The sequence below is a fragment of the Cetorhinus maximus genome, chromosome 14 (assembly GCF_964194155.1).
Source record: "Cetorhinus maximus chromosome 14, sCetMax3.hap1.1, whole genome shotgun sequence".
Lineage (NCBI taxonomy): Eukaryota > Metazoa > Chordata > Chondrichthyes > Lamniformes > Cetorhinidae > Cetorhinus > Cetorhinus maximus.
The window spans coordinates 18,475,617-18,493,815 of NC_135892.1; the positions used below are offsets into that span (position 1 = coordinate 18,475,617).

At 46.2% G+C, this 18,199-nt stretch overlaps 1 protein-coding gene across 7 annotated transcripts in view; it reads right to left on the minus strand.

Annotated features, from left to right (window-relative positions):
- Window positions 1-18,199, minus strand: part of LOC144689481 (uncharacterized) — a 105,132-nt gene that overhangs the window by 42,636 nt on the left and 44,297 nt on the right. Inside the window, exon 1 of one of the 7 annotated variants that reach the window (XM_078556600.1) lies at window positions 8,557-8,847. The exons of the other annotated variants lie outside the window; for them this stretch is intronic. Within the exon in view, the coding sequence (XP_078412726.1) occupies window positions 8,557-8,581 (25 nt within the window). The 5' untranslated portion in view covers window positions 8,582-8,847. Of the gene's footprint in view, window positions 1-8,556; window positions 8,848-18,199 lie in introns of those variants that run through there. 7 annotated transcript variants of the gene reach the window in all.

Consider the following 18,199-nt stretch of genomic DNA (forward strand, 5'->3'; position numbering starts at 1 on the left):
GAGAGACTCACACACACAAAGAGAGAGAGAGAGACTCACACACACAAAGAGAGAGAGAGAGACTCACACACACAAAGAGAGAGAGAGAGACTCACACACACAAAGAGAGAGAGAGAGACACACACACAAAGAGAGAGAGAGACTCACACACACAAAGAGAGAGAGAGACTCACACACACAAAGAGAGAGAGAGACTCACACACACAAAGAGAGAGAGAGACACACACAGAGGAGAGAGAGAGACTCACACACACAGAGGAGGAGAGAGAGAGACAGACAGACAGACATTACCTCAGCTTACATTGAAGAGAATTAAAATGGTCAATTCAGATTGTTACACAATGCAACTGGAGGAGAGAAAGACAGAAAAAGGCAAAACCAGATGTGAATGGATTAATTGCCAATGACCTCAATGTGATGTTATGCCATCAGCTACAAACACAGCCAGGCAATCAAGGAAATCCTGATCTACGCATTGCTCTCCCAACACCTCTACTTTAGACATTAGTTTTGTCTTCTCTTGTTGAAGAGGTTCACTTGCACTAGCAAGTGTACCTTTTGTCATATAAAAATGAAGATTTCAAATTACCATTTCCAGGCAGCATGCACTGAGGAAATAAAGGCATACATTTATATTGCAGCTTGCCTCAGATCATACCTTAATGATTTACCATCAATTAGGTGCTTTTGTAGTGTAGTGACAGTTGTCAAGATTTTCAGCAACCAATTTGCACACAGTAAGCTCCCACAGACAGCAGTGAGATAAGTTACTAGATAATCTGCTTCAGGAAACAGGAAGAATCCATTCAGTGCCAACCTGGGCTCAGCAGGTAGCGTTGTCGCACAGGTCAAAAAAGTTATGGTTCAAGACCCACTTCAGATCCTTTAATTTGCTGTGAGATACCTAGCTGCATGTGAATCAGCTGTCATGCTCACCAATGTTCCAATCCATCCTCCATAGATTCATTCAGGCCTGTTCAGTTCAGTGTAAGCTTGAAACTTGCAAGTGTCTGCCAGTGTGGAATTTGCAGCTGATCTTCAGCATGTCCCTAAACGGATTAGTGAATTCGACAGTACCAGGTGCCAAAACAACCAACCGCTTCAAAGTACAACTTTGTCTTTCGGATAAGACATTAAGCTGGGCAGACATAAAAGACCCCATGGCACTTTTTTTTTGGAAGAATGGCACTTTCTTTTGGAAGAAGAATGAGCAGTTATCCTGCGTCTCGGTCAATATTTATCCCTCAATCAACATCAAAAGACAGATGATCTGGTCATCGTCACATTGCTGTTTATGGGAGTTTACTGTGTGCAAATTGGCTGCCATCTTTCCTACATAAGTGATGACACTTCAAAAGTACTTAACTGGCTGCAAAATGCTGCGAGACATCCGGTGATCATGAAAAGGTGTTGTATAAATGCAAACCTTCCTTTTGCTTTCAACCACTGATCTAACTTATTCTTAAACATTGATAAGGGCTGGGATTTTCCGTGCCCACCAGCGTTGGGTGTGTTCGGTGATGTGAGTGGACAACATGGCACAATCGGTTTCACGACAGCGTGGGATCGTCCGCTCAGCCCATCGATGGCAGGCCACGTTTTCTGCCATCGGACGTCGGGAACCTCATTGTAATACATCTGCATATTATTAGGCCTGCCTGCCAGAATTGTCCGCCCATCGCTGCATGGTCCGCCCACATCAGCCACGTGTTTCACAACAGCACAAAAAGCTTGCACTTGGCAGGCTGCACTTTAAGGAGAACTAAGAGGTGAGTACACAACAACGATGTGCGCAGGGCTCGCCAGGGTCACCTGTTGGGACTTCAAGCTTCAGGCGCATTGGCGGGGGGCAGTGAACGTAGGGTGGGCAAGGGAAGTAGCCACACGTTAGGGACACCTGACAAAGTGACCATTCCTCTGCAACTGAGACAGTTCAGGCACAGCCACATTGATATGATTGGTGTCGGGCCTCTAGCTTATCTGCCCACTCAAGGAACGCAGAGACAAAGTGCCAAGTGCTCCAGAGCTTTTTACCCCTCGGACACAGGCTGCAAAGTAATGAGTGTTTTAGTGGACTGTAGAACAGTTGGATGACTGGGCACGTTGTACAATCTCCTTGCTAAAACTAGCCATGGAGCAGTCACTGGTGGAGGCACTCAGCCCCTTGCAATATCATCCTGGTTTGGACCATCTCCCCCATGGTTCAAGCTAACAGTGCAGCTTTGCAGTGTGGGTTAGGAGAATGCCTGTGCCTGAGCTGAGAGCACAGCATGCAGTCCAGTGGGCAAAGCTATCGCCAATCGATCAGGTGAAGTGGGTTGGAGGTGGGTGGGGTTTTGGGCAGCCATGCAGCGCACTAATCTCTGGCCAGCACTCTCTGCGATGCGTTGTGTCCTTCACACTTAACCAGGTCAGGTTCTTAGTACACCCAGGCTAACCCACACGTCTCTCTCTTTCATCCTGCAGGAGTGCATCAGAATCATGGAGCCTGGTGACCTAGCTGTATGCCTCGTGGCATAGAGAGAACAAAGACAACGGAGGGGAGCGCAACTGAGGCACCTGGCTGCGCAGAGGGAGGAGCAGCAGCAACCTCAGGAAGAAGGACGGCTGGAACTCCTGCAAACGCCACCAAAGAGCCACAGCAAGCCATTGCTGGTCAGTGCTTAGCAGCACCCAGGGTCTATAGATGCCGCCTTTCATTCCTGCAGATGACCGAGAACCAGTGTCGCCAAAGACTGCACGTGTCTAGGGAACTGGTCGGTCACATCCGTCAGCTTCTGCAGAATTTGGTGCCACAGGGACATAGAGGGCATCCATTGCCAGTGGCTGTGAAAGTGACCGGGGTGCTCAATTTCTATGCCAGTGACTCTTTTCAGGGCTCCACAGGTGACCTCTATGGGACCTCACAAGCCTCCACTCATAAATGCATCCATGAGGTCTCCAATACCATCTTCACGAGGGCACACAGCTTTGTGCATTTTGCCCAGGTCCAGGACAGCCCAAATGAGAGAGAGAGAGAGAGAGAGAGATAAAGAAAAGGAGAGAGGGAGAGAGATTGGATTTACCTAGATCTCATTTTTCCCCCACAGGTGCAGGGTGCCATCGACTGCACTCACATCTCCATCACAACACACGGTCAACTTCATCAACCACAAGGGATCCCATTCACTGAATGTGCAGCTGGTGTGTGACCACCAGAAACACATCCTGCAGGTGTTCACAAGGTTTCCAGGGACTGTGCACAACTCCTACATTCTCACTCAGTCACAGCTTCCTGATGTATTCCAGGGTCCACAGAAGCTGCAGGGATGGCTCCTCAGAGACAAGGGCTACCCACAGAGGACGTGGGTGATGACACCCGTGCGGCGGCCTCAGACTGCAGCAGAGTGAAGTTATAATGAGGCTTATGCTATAACTCACAACTTGGTGGAGCAGACCATCGGGATGCTGAAAATGAGGTTCCAGTGCCTGGACCGGTCTGGTGGAGCCCTGCAATATAGTCCCCAGAGGGCATCACACATTGTTCTTGCCTGCTGCGCCCTTTACAACCTGGTGCTGCAACAGGGAGAGGAGCTGGCTGAAGAGGAAATAGAGGAGCTGAAGGGCTCCTCGAATGAGGATGTCACCAAGGGGGATGTGGGCAAGGAGGTCCTCGAATGCAGCAATGACGGAGATGAGGCACCTCCGCTGGCCAGACGAGGCAGGCGCACTCAGGAGGCCCTCATAGCAGCTAGATTTGTGGAGGATGATGACGCCGACGTGAAGTGAGGAGACACCATAGATCCTTAGAATGTTTGACTCCAGTCTTGGCTTATGGCAGCACACATACTCTGTGATAATGCTTCTGTCATGGAGACACAGTGAAGGCCCCGACAGTCATTCGATTGCAGGAGGATGACGACGACATTCAGTGAGGACACTCCATAAATCTTCACATAGCCTGAGAATGTCTGACTCCTCTCTGGCCGAGGGCAGCTCGCTTGTGCTCTGTAATCAGGATCATACCATAGAGACGCAGCCATGAAACTTTAGAAGTATCTGATCCTTTGCCCGCCTTCAGCACCTGACCCCTTCAGGAGCAGTGTCACTGGTCACAGATGCTGAAGAGATGGGGGCCAGTCCCACCTTAAAGGTGCTGAGAGCACACAGAGAGAATGGCGGAACTCTGACACCTGCCCACGACATTCTGGAAGTAATGACAAGCACCATCGCAGTGCAGGCATCAGTAATGTTTACAGGGAGTGAGAGGCTGGACCATCACTTTGGTTTGAAGGCTGCACAAATACAGGGAAGAAGCCCTGGACTGAGACACCTGCCTTTATCTTGTGCAGAAAGGTTTCACATCTGAGTGACAGAAACACTGCTCATCAGCGCAAGGAGCCATAGGCAGGGAGACATTCTTGGGAGTTTATTTACAATAGTGAACAGTAAGTACAAGTGATTAACACCCCTGCCCAGGCTGTGCAGTTACATCTACTTCTCTCTGTACCCTTTAGCATGGCGTGGAAGGAAGGGTTTCCTTATGGGCTGCTACTGCACACCCTGCACTCTCATGCCTTGTTGCTGTCCGGCAGCGGAGGTCCCCATTGGGGTCCCTCTACGGGGTGTCTTCCCACTTTCCATCAGGGACCTGGGGTGGAGGGTGTTGCACGCAGCAGTCCCATACAATCATAGGATGTGTCGGTTCACGGACTCCCAAGATACCTGCGCCTTTTGCGGCCTTGTCGAGTCCGTGGACCACGTCTATATAGTGTGTTGTAGGCTGCACTCCCTTTTCAGCTATTTAAAGAACCTCTTACGGTTGTTTTGTTTGCGCTTCAGTCCCACACTCCTGATCTATAGGCACCCGGTGTGGAGGGGTCTGGGAGAGAGGAGAACCTGCTCCTGCGCCAGGTCAAGTCGGCCATTAAACAGGTCCAGACAGCCACCTAATCGAGGGGGGTCTGACCCAACGGTCTGCCCCTCTTGTGCAAGTACGTTTGCAGCCAGGTGTCCCTGGAGAGGGAGCACGCAGTGTCCGCCGCCACCGTCGAGGTCTTCCGTGCTCAGTGGGCACCACAGGGACTGGGGTGTTTTATTGACTCTCAAATAACATTCTGGCTTAATGTTTGTAAGTTTCCTTTTAATTTTGTCCTTTGTTTTTGCAGTTTCCCTTTAAGGGGCTGCCTTTTACTTTGTCCCTAATTTTGTTAATTTAGTTTATTTGTTTGTGCTCAGGGATTACATCTTCTTAACCTTCCTAACCCTGCCGTTACGTCTTGGTGCTCCCCGAACATCCACAGTGGAGGTGCAGGTAGCCTGCTGACTGTTGATGACCTTGGCAGGCATCCTCTGGAAGGTCCCGACCTGCTTTTGAAGTCCTGCTTTGCGGTGACACCCTTGGCCTGTGGAGCTGCTAAGGTCACAGGAAGAGGGGATTCGGATGGGGCAGACACTCCGAGTCACCAGGATGGATGGCCCGGGAGTGCCTGCTGATCCTCCTCCCTTTGGGTGCCCAAGGGCCCAAGGCTGACTTCTTGAGAAGGTGTAGCTGGAAAGAGATCGAGCTGCCCCGCACCTCTCTCGTGTACACCCCTGTTGGGAGGCCAACTATGGCATCAGTGATGGAGTTGAGCCCACAGAGAATGCAAGATTGACGCCCCGGACCAAAGTCTCCATGGTGTCCTCCATCATGCCTTGTAATCTGAGTGCAGCAGACATCCTTTCATGTTCCCGAGCTTGCCTTTGCAACTCCAACAACTGAGACATGACCGAGTCCAGAGGCTTGTCATCTGACTCGGACTCAGCACATTTCTGGTCTCCAGCAGACCTCAGGACACCTGGGAAGTCCCTGATCCGCAGCAGGTGGCAGCAGACGGTGCAAAGTGCTCACCAGATTGTGATCCCGAGGCTCCTGTAAATCTAGGTCCCACTGAGATGTGTCTCTGCACTGGTAGAGGGTGTGGGTGAACGCTGTGACGGGACTTCAAGGAGGGTGCCTTCAGATTCCTCGAGGTTTCTTCAGGGCTTGGTTGGAGGCCCTGTTTCAGCTGTTTCCCAGATGTGCCTGTAAAAGCAAGGAGAGATAATTAGTGCATGGCAGTGGCCTGTGAAACAGGGCACACTACTCACAGCATGGTTGTTTGATGGTTGTTGCACTGCTGGACCCTCACTTGGTAGAACAGCACCGACCTCACCGTCAGTACAGACAGTCACCAGTCAGGTGGATGGCTCCGATTTCAAAGTCCATGAGGACCTTGATTTCAGGCTTTCCTCCACCAGTGTGATCTTGCCCTGTTGTGTGCCAGCTTGTCCTGCACGAATAGAATGAAAAAAGTGTAAGCAGGACACCTGCCAGGCCAGATGATAAGTGTGTCTGGCATGTGTGGGTGGTGAGTGGTCCCACGGACGGGATGAGGCCAAGACGGTGATTGTAGGAGAGTGAATGGTAATGTCCCTTGAACCGGCAATGAGTGAGATACCTGTGGATGTGTGATGGGTTTGAGAGTGATGAGAAGAGTGACTTAACCTGGCAGAATGGAAACCATTCATCCTCTTGCAGCACTGGGTGGCTGTCCTCTTTTGAAGGGCATTGGCACTGACCACCACTGCCACCACCTCCCAGGTCAGGTTGGTCACGCCACTGCCCATCCTGCAGCCAGAATTGAGATAGAGGACTTTGTGGCAGGCCTCCACTGCATCCAAAAGGCATTCCAGTGACACGTCACTAAACCTGGGGGCTGCAGTCTTTGCCTTTCATGGACATCTTCCCTGCAGCAGTCGTGGGCTGGAAGCGCTGATGTGTGCGCGCAACTGGACTTTAAAAATGGCGCCCAGCGTGAAGCAGCGAGGTGATGGCGTGGGGGGCAATCAAGAGCCCACCCACCACGGAAACGGTACGTTTCTTGGGAATGCATAAGTAATGGGGCGGGTTTGGGATGATATGGCGTGAAAACCCACCATCTCCCCCGGCGGATAAAACACCGTTTTACCCACCCGCTACCGCACTTAGTGCGAATCTGGGACAAGTCCGCCTATGGCCTCAGCTTCAACGTTCTACAAGTGTAAGTCTGTATTAGATACAACATTGCTGGACCAGGCTCGATGAGCTGAATAGCCAACACTTGTTCCTAGATCCCACCTCAATACTCTGTCAAAAGTCAACTGTTGCATACATTAGATCAAAACAGATCTAGATGAAACTGCAATTTTCAGCTCAAGCTATGAGCACAGTTTGCAATTCAATGATAAAACAGAAGTGAACAAGATTCAGCAGCTAGTAATGTAAGATTTTGTTTAAAAACCACATCAGCCCCACTTTCATTATGTAGGTGGTGGGGTATTTTGCAGCGAGCTATCGATTATTCATTAGACAAAGTCCAGGCAGCTGCAGTTAATCACTGATGAGAGATTTTTCTACACATTCAAACAGTCTCCATCACAGTGCGACAGCTGAAGATTCCTCACACCCCCAAGGCTGCACTGTTGCAATGACAGACACTTACAGGTTTCAGGCATCCCCTCTATCCCGACCTCATTGTACCGCTCTCCTGTAGTGCTTGGAGCTCCAAGATGGCGCTAAAACAGCTCCACAAACTCCCATTTCATTAGCAGTTTAAGAGGCCCGAGTGGTCAGACCCATGTATTCGCCAACTTCAAACCGGTCACGCTTGGTATCCACCCAGTGGCTGGATGTTCAGCTCCACACTAGGCATCCTTTTAGCAACCAGCATTACCGATGCTTGAGCACAGCACAGCATCTCATGACAAACTAACTACCCATCCATCACCCACTCGGCCCAGAAACGGTACAATGTTTAATTTTAAATTCTTCAGGAAGGGAGAGAGGAGAAAAGTAGGGTGAAGGAAGGTGGCAGTTGAGTGAGGGCAGGAAAGAGCAAGGGAAATCTCCCATCGTTGCTTGACCAACACACCCATCGCTTCTTAGTTATGTGATTGAATGATTCCAGACCATTAAACAGCCTTTTCCCCATTTTCCCACACCCCACCTCCCCCCATATACCACCTCCAAAATTTTTACAACTCAAACAGAAGTGATTTAAGAAAATTTAAAGCAAATTCTATGCCCCTATGATTTTTCTCAGTGCTTCTCCTTGCAGTGAGTGCAATTCATTCCTGGACATTGGAGAACAATCTGGGAGGGAACATGATCTGACAGGTGCAGTGAGATAAATTCTAAAAATGTAACAAACTGAGCAGCCCTTTCAAGATTATAACTAAAACACCAAATTCTCCCAACCTGACCAGTGCTTTTACAGATTGTATTCCCAATATCCCTACACTTGCAGTTTAATATCTCCCAATTCAAAATCATCCTCTGCAGAATACAGAATTATCTTACCCGAGGTTTCTATCTTTTTCAAACCCTGGAATGGACAAATTACCGCAAGTAACTTGTCACAAGGAGCAGCACGAGTCTAACAAAAGCCCAAGCAAACTGACCTAGCCACACCCTTCCCAGAACAATGCGAGAGAGAATACAGTCTGACAAAGACATAAAACTTAGTTCCTTCTGACATTTCTAAAAAAAACAGCTAAGTTTATAAGCGACCATACCTGTGGCTGCTATTACACCTGGCATTCTCCAGTGTTCTGCTGTTCCAAGCCTGTAAGAAATTTTGCTTTATATATGACAGACTTGTGCAAGAGAGCTGGAGCTGACTGCTGAGCACTCCAGCGTTATCTAGTCCAGTTAATTTTAAAAAAAATCCCTATCGATCTGTGCTCCCTCACCCTTCCCTGCCGGAATTCAAAAGCAAGGCAAACTGAATGCACATTTCGACAGTCTCCTGCAGTGCGATGGATGTGCTTCCCCCTCCCCTCCCAGCTGTCGGCTGGCAATCTTTGCTCTAATGAGAGCGCTCTCAGGAGGGGGATTCGAACCACATTCCTGTGTCTTTGGCAGACAGAGAGGGCGGGGGTAAGTGACAGCTAGTCATGTGGCCTCTTTGGGGGCTCTTCCCAGGATAACCAGCCCAATCACAAGGCACCAGCTGTGCAAAGTCTATGGACACGAAGCAAAACTCAGTGCCCCTCCCACCAGACACTTCCCAGGAAAGAAAAATCCTACAATTCTGCTCTCGAGACAATCACAAACCTGAAATGAGCAAGTTACAGATAGAAGGGTTTCAAAATATTTCTCACATTTTTTATTAGTGATTTTCTTCCCTCCTTGAAGTAACAGATCCCTCTCTCTCCCCCCCCCGCCCCAACACACCCCTAACCCCCACCCCCACATCCCTGCTCCTTACCCTAGCATCTCAGTTTGCATATGAACCCCACGCACTCCAAAAGACAGGGCCCATGGTTTATTCTTTCCGATTCCCCATCCAAGGGGACAGAGACCACGTGAAGTGCCCACCCTCCCGCTCAGCCCCAACTGGGGTTCGAACCGTCTGCCTCACTGGCCAACACCGCCTTGGCTCGCTGGATAAAGCTGCCTCAGGGCAGCCAAGGTCATGGAACTGGATGAAGGCCAGCAGCTGTGTTCAGTTTCTCAGCACCACACCGCAGGAAGACGATATTGTCCTTGGAGGGTGCGCTGTGCAGATTCATCAGAATGACACCAGGCTAATAAAGGGTTAAATTATGAGGGCGGGTTGCACATACTAAGCTTTTTAATCCCCTTGACTTTAGAAGATTAATGAGCAATCCAATTGAGGTGGTTTAAAATGATTTAGTGGATTTGATAGGATAGAGAGAAATTATTTCTTCTGGTGGGACATTCCAGAACAAGGGGGCATAACCTTAAAATTAGGATTAGACCATTCAGGGGCAATATCAGAAAGCACTCCTTCACACAAAAATGATACCGGAAATCTGGAGCTCTATCCCCACCCCCACCAACCAAAAAACAAAGAGGGGTCAATTGAAAATTTCAAAATCAAATTAAATTCTGTCACTCTCGGTTAAGGGTATTAGGAGTTATTGGACCCAGGTTGCAAATGGGATTAAGGTATCAGCCATGATCTAATTGAATGGCAGAGCAAGCTCAAAGGGCTGAATGGCCTGTTCTGATATCCCTAGGTCAAGGTGCTTCTGCTGTCACCTCAACTTGCAAGTCAATCCCCATGCAATCAAAAGCACCACAAATCCACCCCTCATCCCCGTCCTGGGACTTGCCAATCAGCTTTCAGGCTACCTGCAATTCACCAAGGAAGCTGAACCACCCAAGGGTGTTAACGCCAGGCACAGAAGACAAACACACACCTCAACTTCCAAGATCAGAGGCCCACAGGATGTATTAACAGGCAAAAAGAGGACACCCAACATGCTGTCATTCATCCTGCTCACCTGCAGGTTGATCCACTGTTTAGAGACCCCATCCTCTCAATGCTGTGGCCATGTCCAGCTTTGGTTTACCACCCTCCCACCCACCCAGTTACATAGAGCATCCAGCCCGGAAACAGGCTATTCAGCCCAACAGGTGCATACTGAAGCCACGTGTCTGCTCCCTCCCTCCCTACTAGTGCCAGATTTAGGTTTATGCTACAGCTTAGAGCCTCTAAGAAAAAAACTGATTCAATATCAAGTTTAATCATAATCGGTTGTTAAATAAGATATGGGAAAATGACTAAATATGGACTTTACGTTCTAATGAGAAAAAAATGTATATATGACTGCACAGTTGGTCAAACTGAGTTCATAAATTTGTGCAGCAAAGTGTCAGACTTCTGATGAAAAATCGGAAAATGTGTTACTTCGTTGGGGAATTAAAGCACTTCCATGTTTAAATTAAGGAAAATTATGCAGATCAAGGACATTTAAGCCACCAGGACCTGTATCAAGTCATCATCCAAGATAAGATTCAGTTGGCATTCCCTTATGTAGAAAAAACATTTCCGCTATTTAGTTTTGAGCCTAATGGTAACAAACTGCTCAGGGGAAAGGTAATTTTTGTGACTGAGAAACATCAAGAATGAACTGCAAACAACAGCGCTGCAAGGAAAGCTATCGACCCTAATTATTGTGTACATCAGACTTCATAGCTTATCATTTCAAGACATTAATGACAACATTTGTTTCCCAAAAGAAAATGTTTTACATTTTTAACTTCACATCATGTACAGGTTGTATTGCTGCTTCCATTTAGTAAGCTGCTGATTTGTGTAACAGCTTTTCAGTTGGTGTTGATAAACATTTTTCATAATAATCAAGAAATCATGTATTTTGATTTGAAATTTTTAATGCAAACAAGTATTTTGTAAGACATGTTTTCGTTACCAATAATTTTTTTTCTGAGCCGTCACCTTTGGAAAAAATGCAAATATAAAACTTTATTTATAATTTTCAGTGCCCTCTCTGTGAGAATAGTAAAGTATTATTTTCATTGTATGGGGCATCTTAAGCTCATTAAAGTTTAGGGCCTCAGTATGTAATAATCCGGCCCTGCTCCCTACTACCTCCCGTCGAATCAAGTGTAGATGAGCTGAGTGACCTGGTGGCAATATACATAAATCTTTAAAAAAGTGTGGGGAGAAGGGCACGTAGATAAGGTGGCTTTTAAAAAAAGCCTATGTTTACCTGGATTTATAGATAGCGGAATAGAACATAAAAGCAAAGAGATTGGGCTAGAACTTTATAAATCAGGAGTATTGTTGGCACCACACTTCAGGAGAGGTGTAAAGGATAGAGGTGGTTTAGTGGGAAGTCACCAGGGAAGAGGGGCCCAAATTTGAGGAGAGGTTAGAGAAGTTGGAAACGGTTCTTCTTGAACTGTTCCTCATCGTCAGAGGCCAATATCACCTTCCTGAGGTGTGGTGCCGAGAAACTGAACACAGCCACTGGCCTCCGAGTGGATGGCCTTCATCCAGTTCCATGACCTTGACTGCCCTGAGGCAGCTTTATCCAGTGATTTAGCCAAGGCCAGTGTTGACCAGTGAAGTGGACGGTTCAATCTCCAGTTGGGGCTGAGCGGGAGGGTGGACACTTCACATGGTCTCTGTTCCCTTGGATGGGGAATCGGAAAGAATAAACCATGGACCGTCTTTTGGAGTGGGTGGGGTTCATGTACAAACTGAGATGCTAGAATAGGAAAAGCTAAGTGACCTAGAGGCTTTCGGGGAGAGGTTTGATAGCATATATGAATAAAAGCTATTTGTCAGACTCAGACCCACAGCAATGTGGTTGATGCTTAAAAATGCCCTCTGAACAAGGACAATGAGGGATGGACAATAAATGCTGGCCTAGCCAGCGACACCCACATCCGATGAACGAATTTAAAAAAAGGATATTGAGGCAATGGGGAAGGTGCAAAAATCTTCACAAGGCTGATACCAGAACGGAGACATTATAATGAATAAAGATTGAACAGACTGGGGCTCTTTTCTCTAGAAAAAAAGAGAAAGTTGAGGATAAAACTAGGAAAAGTTTGGTAAGGTAGATGTAGAGATGTTTCTGCTTGTGGAGGAGAGCAAAAACTAGGAGGCCATCAATCTACTTACTAATAAATCCAACAGGGAATCCAGGAGAAAAACTTATTTACCCAGAGGATAGTCAAAACGTCGAACTCGCTACCACAGGAGCAGTGGAGGCAAATTCAAGGGGAAACTCGAAAAAACATGAGGGAGAAAGGAATAGAAAGATGCATTTTACATTATATGAACTTTCAGCACAGCAGGAGCCCATTGTTAGCCTTCGCTGATTCTGAAAAAGTAATCGTGCTTGATCCCACACACCCACTTTACATTCATAATCCTCTTTTTAAGTTCTTCATCCTCAAGTACCTGCCCAACTGCGTTTTAAAATTATTTATGAAGTCAGCTTCACAGCCTTTTTCTGGCAGTTGTTGGGATTTGGAATATTGAGTGGGGGAAAAATTCTCATCTCGGCTCTAGATATTTTGCCAGTGATTTTAAATCTCTAACCATAAGACGTAGGAGTAGAAGTAGGCCATTCAGCCCATTGGGTCTGCTCTGCCATTCAATGAGATCATGGCTGATCTGATTATCCTCAACTCCACTCTCCTGCCTTTTTCCCATAACCCTTGATTCCCTTACTGATTTTTTTAAATAAAGGAAATATGGGTTTTTATGACAATCGACAATGGTTCAATGAAAGTCATTAGACTTTTAATTCCAGATATTTTTATTGAATTCAAATTCCATCATCTGCCATGGTGGGATTTGAACCCAGGTCCCCAGAGCATTACCCTGGGTCTCTGGATTACCAGTTCAATGACAATACCACGCTGCCACTGTCTCCCCTTAAAATGAGAATAATATGGAGACCATAACTGTGTAAAGTACTCCCAAGTGTGATCTAAACAAGGTTCAACACAGGTTTAACAATTTGAGCTTTTCAAGTCAATCCCTCTACTAATGAACCTCTGTGCTTGGTGATTTTGTTTTTCAAATGGCCTTGTTAACCTGTGCTTCTACTTCTAGTGATTTGTTTATCCATCCCACTAGGTCCCTTTGCTCCTCTACCCTATTTAGAGGACTATTTTCCAAAATGCACCACCTCATTTATCTATACTGGAATACATTTGCCAATTATATACCCACTCCTGCAGTTTTACCAATATCTTCTTGTATTCTGACACCGTCTTCCAAAGTATTAACTACACCTCCCAATTTGGGATTGCCCACACGTTTTGAAATTGTACCTCTGATTTCAGACCCAAGATCGTTTATGCAAATGGTGAACAGTGACCCATAAAACAATCATTGTGGAACACTAATTCCAACCTTTTGCCAATCTGGGCAAGCATCCTTAACCCCTACTCTTTTCTCTTGCTATCCATTCTGCTACTTGCCTTGACTCCACATGCTCTGACCTTAGAGATGAATTTTCTATGCAAAACATTTTTGAGGGCCTTTTTTGAAAATCTAAGTATCACATTTACTGCATTACCCTTGTTCATCCTTTTGTTACTTCTTCAAAAAAAGTCCATATCCTTCCCTTTTGAAATCCATGACTGACTACTCTTACATTTGCAGATTCTTGATATTTTTTCTATTACGTCAGAGAATTCCATTATCTTTTCTACCACTGATGATCATCTGTCGATAGTTCCCTGAACTTGTTCTAGTCTCCTTTCTAAATACATGGGCATACATTTCTAAATACATGTCCTGCATGGGCAGGACCAGGACTGATGTCCTAGGGGGAATATTTGTTAGAGTGGTTGGGGAGAGTTTAAACTAAAATGGCAGGGGGATGGTAACCTATGCAAGGAGTCAGAGGAGGGGGTAATCAAGGACAAGAACAAAAGACGGAAAGGGGAATAAGAAAAGTGATAGGCAGAGAAATCAAGGGCAAGAATCAAACAGGGCCTCAGTGAAAAATAGCGGGAACGGAACAAGTAATGTTAAAAAGACAAGCCTTAAGGCTTTGTGCCTTAACGCGAGGAGCATTCGCAATAACGTGGATGAATTAACCACGCAAATAGATGTAAACAGGTATGATATAGTTAGGATTATGGAGACATGGCTGCAAGGTGACCAGGGATGGGAACTGAACATCCAGGGGTATTCAGTATTTAGGAAGGACAGCCAAAAAGGAAAAGGCGGTGGAGTTGCATTGCTGGTTAAAGAGGAATTTAACGCAATAGTGAGGAAATATATTAGCTCCGACGATATGGAATTTGTATGGGTAGAGCTGAGAAACACTAAGGGGCAAAAAACGTTAGTGAGGGTTGTATATAGACCCCCAAACTGTAGTGGTGATGTTTGGAATGGCATTAAACACGAAATTAGAGACGCATATAATAAAGGAACATCTGTAATTATGGGTGACTTTAATATGCATATAGATCGGGCAAATCAAATTAGTAACAATACCGTAGAGGAGGAATTCCTGGAGTGTATACGGGATGTTTTTCTGGACCAATACATTGAGGAACCAACGAGAGAACAGGCCATTCTCCACTGGGTATTGTGTAATGAGAAAGGAATAATTGGCAATCTAGTTGTGCAAGGCCCCTTGGGGATGAGCAACCATAATATGATAGAATTCTTCATCAAGATGGAGAATGATTTAGTTGATTCTGAGACTTGGGTCCTGAATCTTAATAAAGGAAACTATGATGGTATGAGGTGCGAGTTGGCTATGATGGATTGGGAAACGTTACTTAAAGGGATGATGGTGGGTAGGCAATGGCAAACATTCAAAGAGTGCATGGGTGAGCTGCAACAATTGTTTATTCCTGTCTGGCACAAAAGTAAAACAGGAAAGGTGGCCAAACCATGGCTTACAAGGAAAATTAGAGATAGTATTAGATGCAAGGAAGAGGCATACAAATTGGCCAGAAAAATCAACAGTCCTGAGGATTGGGAGCAGTTTAGAATTCAGCAAAGGAGGACCAAGGGATTGATTAAAAAGAGGAAAATAGAGTACGAGAATTAGCTTGCAGGGAACATAAAAACTGACTGTAAAAGTTTCTATAGGTATGTGAAGAGAAAAAGATTGGTAAAGACAAATGTAGGACCCTTGCAGTCAGAAACAGGGGAATTTATAATGGGGAACAAAGAAATGGCTGACCAACTAAATACATACTTTGTTTCTGTCTTCACAAAGGAGGATGCTAATAACATACCAGAAATGTTGGGGAACACAGGGTTTAGTGAGAGGGAGGAACTGAAAGAAATCAGTATTAGTAGGGAAATGGTGTTGGGGAAATTGATGGGATTGAAGGCTGATAAATCCCCAGGGCCTGATAATCTACATCCCAGAGTACTTAAGTGGCCCTAGAAATAGTGGATGCACTGGTGGTCATCTTCCAAGATTCTATAGACTCTGGAACAGTACCTACAGATTGGAGGGTAGCTAATGTAACCCCACTATTTAAAAAGGGAGGCAGAGAGAAAACAGGGAATTATAGACCAGTCAGCCTGACATCGGTAGTGGGGAAAATTCTAGAGTCCATTATAAAAGATTTAATAGCTGAGCACGTGGAAAACAGTAGCAGAATCGGACAGAGTCAGCATGGATTTATGAAAGGGAAATCATGTTTGACAAATCTACTGGAATTTTTCGAGGATGTAACTAGTAGAGTTGATGAGGGGGAGCCAGTGGATGTGGTTTATTTGGACTTTCAGAAGGCTTTCGACAAAGTCCCACATAAGAGATTAGCATGTAAAATTAAAGAGCATGGGATTGGGGGTAATGTATTGAGATGGATAGAAAACTGGTTGGCAGACAGGAAACAAAGAGTAGGAATAAATGGGTCTTTTTCCACATGGCAGGCAGAGACTAGTGGGGTACCGCAGGGATCAGTGCTGGGACCCCAGCTATTCACAATATATATATAAATGATTTAGATGAGGGAACTAAATGTAATATCTCCAAATTTGCAGATGACACATAGCTGGGTGGGAGGGTGAGCTGTGAGGAAGATGCAGAGCAGATGCAGTATAATGTGGATAAATGTGAGGTTATCCACTTTGGTAGCAAAAACAGGAAGGCAGATTATCTGAATGGCTATAAATTGAGAGAGGGGAATGTGCAACAAGACCTGGGTGTCCTCGTACACCAGTCGCTGAAGGTAAGCATACAGGTGCAGCAGGCTGTAAAGGCAGCAAATGGTATGTTGGCCTTCATAGCCAGAGGACTCGATTACAGGAGCAGGGATGTCTTGCTGCAATTATACAGGGCCTTGGTGAGACCACACCTGGAACAATATGCGCAGTTTTGGTTTCCTTATCCGAGGAAGGATGTTCTTGCTATAGAGGGAGTGCAGCGGAGGTTTACCAGACTGATTCCTGGGATGGCGGGACTGACATATGAGGAGAGATTGAGTCGGTTAGGATTATATTTGCTGGGAGTTCAGAAGAATGAGGGGGGATCTCATAGAAACCCTCAAAATTCTAACAGGACTGGACAGGGTAGGTGCAGGAAGGATGTTCCCAATGGTGGGGGAGTCCAGAACTAGGGGTCACAGTCTGAGGATACGGGGTAGACTATTTAGGACTGAGATGAGGAGAAATTTCTTCACCCAGAGAGTGGTGAGCTTGTGGAATTCGCTATCACAAAGTAGTTGAGGCCAAAACATTGTATGTTTTCAAGAAGGAGTTAAATATAGCCTTGGGGCAAAAGGAATCAAAGGATATGGGGAGAAGCGAGAGCAGGCTATTGAGTTGGATGATCAGCCATGATCATAATGAATGTCAGAGCAGGCTCGAAGGGCCAAATAGCCTACTCCTGCTCCTATTTTCTATGTTGCTATGTTTACAGGAATCACTTTAGCTGTTAGCCCTCTGGCACCGCTCCGTGTTCTAGTTCATTTTTTTTTATTATTCGTTCACGGGATGTGGGCTTTGCTGCCTGGGCCAGCATATATTGCCCATCCCTAGTTGCCCTCAAGAAGGTGGTGACGAGCTGCCTTCTTGAACTCTGCAGTCCATGTGATGTAGGTACACCCAGAGTGCTGTTAGGGAGGGAGTTCCAGGATTTTGACCCAACAACAGTGAAGGAACGGCGATACATTTCCAAGTCAGGATGGTGGGTGACTTGGAGGGGAACTTGCGAGTGTTGGTATTCCCATGTATCTGCTACCCTTGTCCTTCTAGGTAGTAGTGGTCGTGGGTTTGGAAGATGTGTCTAAGGAGCCTTGGTGAGTTCCTGCAGTGCATCTTGTAGGTGGTACACACTGCTGCTACTGTGCATCGGTGGTGGAGGGAGTGAATGTTTGTGGATGTGGTGCCAATCAAACAGGCTGCTTTGTCCTGGACGGTGTTCAGCTTCTTCATTGGAGCTGCACTCATCCAGGCAAGTGGGGAGTATTCCATCACACTCCTTACTTGTGTCTTGTAAATGGCGGACAAGCTTTGGGGAGTCAGGACATGAGTTACTCGTCGCACAACTCCTAGCCTCTGACCTGCTCTTGTAGCCACAGTATTTATATGGCTTGTCCAGTTCAGTTTCTGGCCCATGGTAACCCCCCCACAAGATGTTAATGGCGGGGTATTCAGCAATGGTACTGCCATTGAACATCAAGGGGTGATGGTTGGATTCTTTGTTGGAGATGGTCATTGCCTGACCATATGTACATATTGTATATTAACAGCATGTCTGCTATCTCTTCCCTAATTTTTATTATGCACAGGTGGAATCCATCTAGATGGTGTTTCATCCCCTCTTCAGTTTGATTAGATCAATTATTGCCTCCCCACCTTTTTGCTCTTAATTGTTATATCTTCTTCTAATACCATGTCTAATACCCTGTTAAGTGTCCCTGGTGAAAACGGAGGCAAAGTAA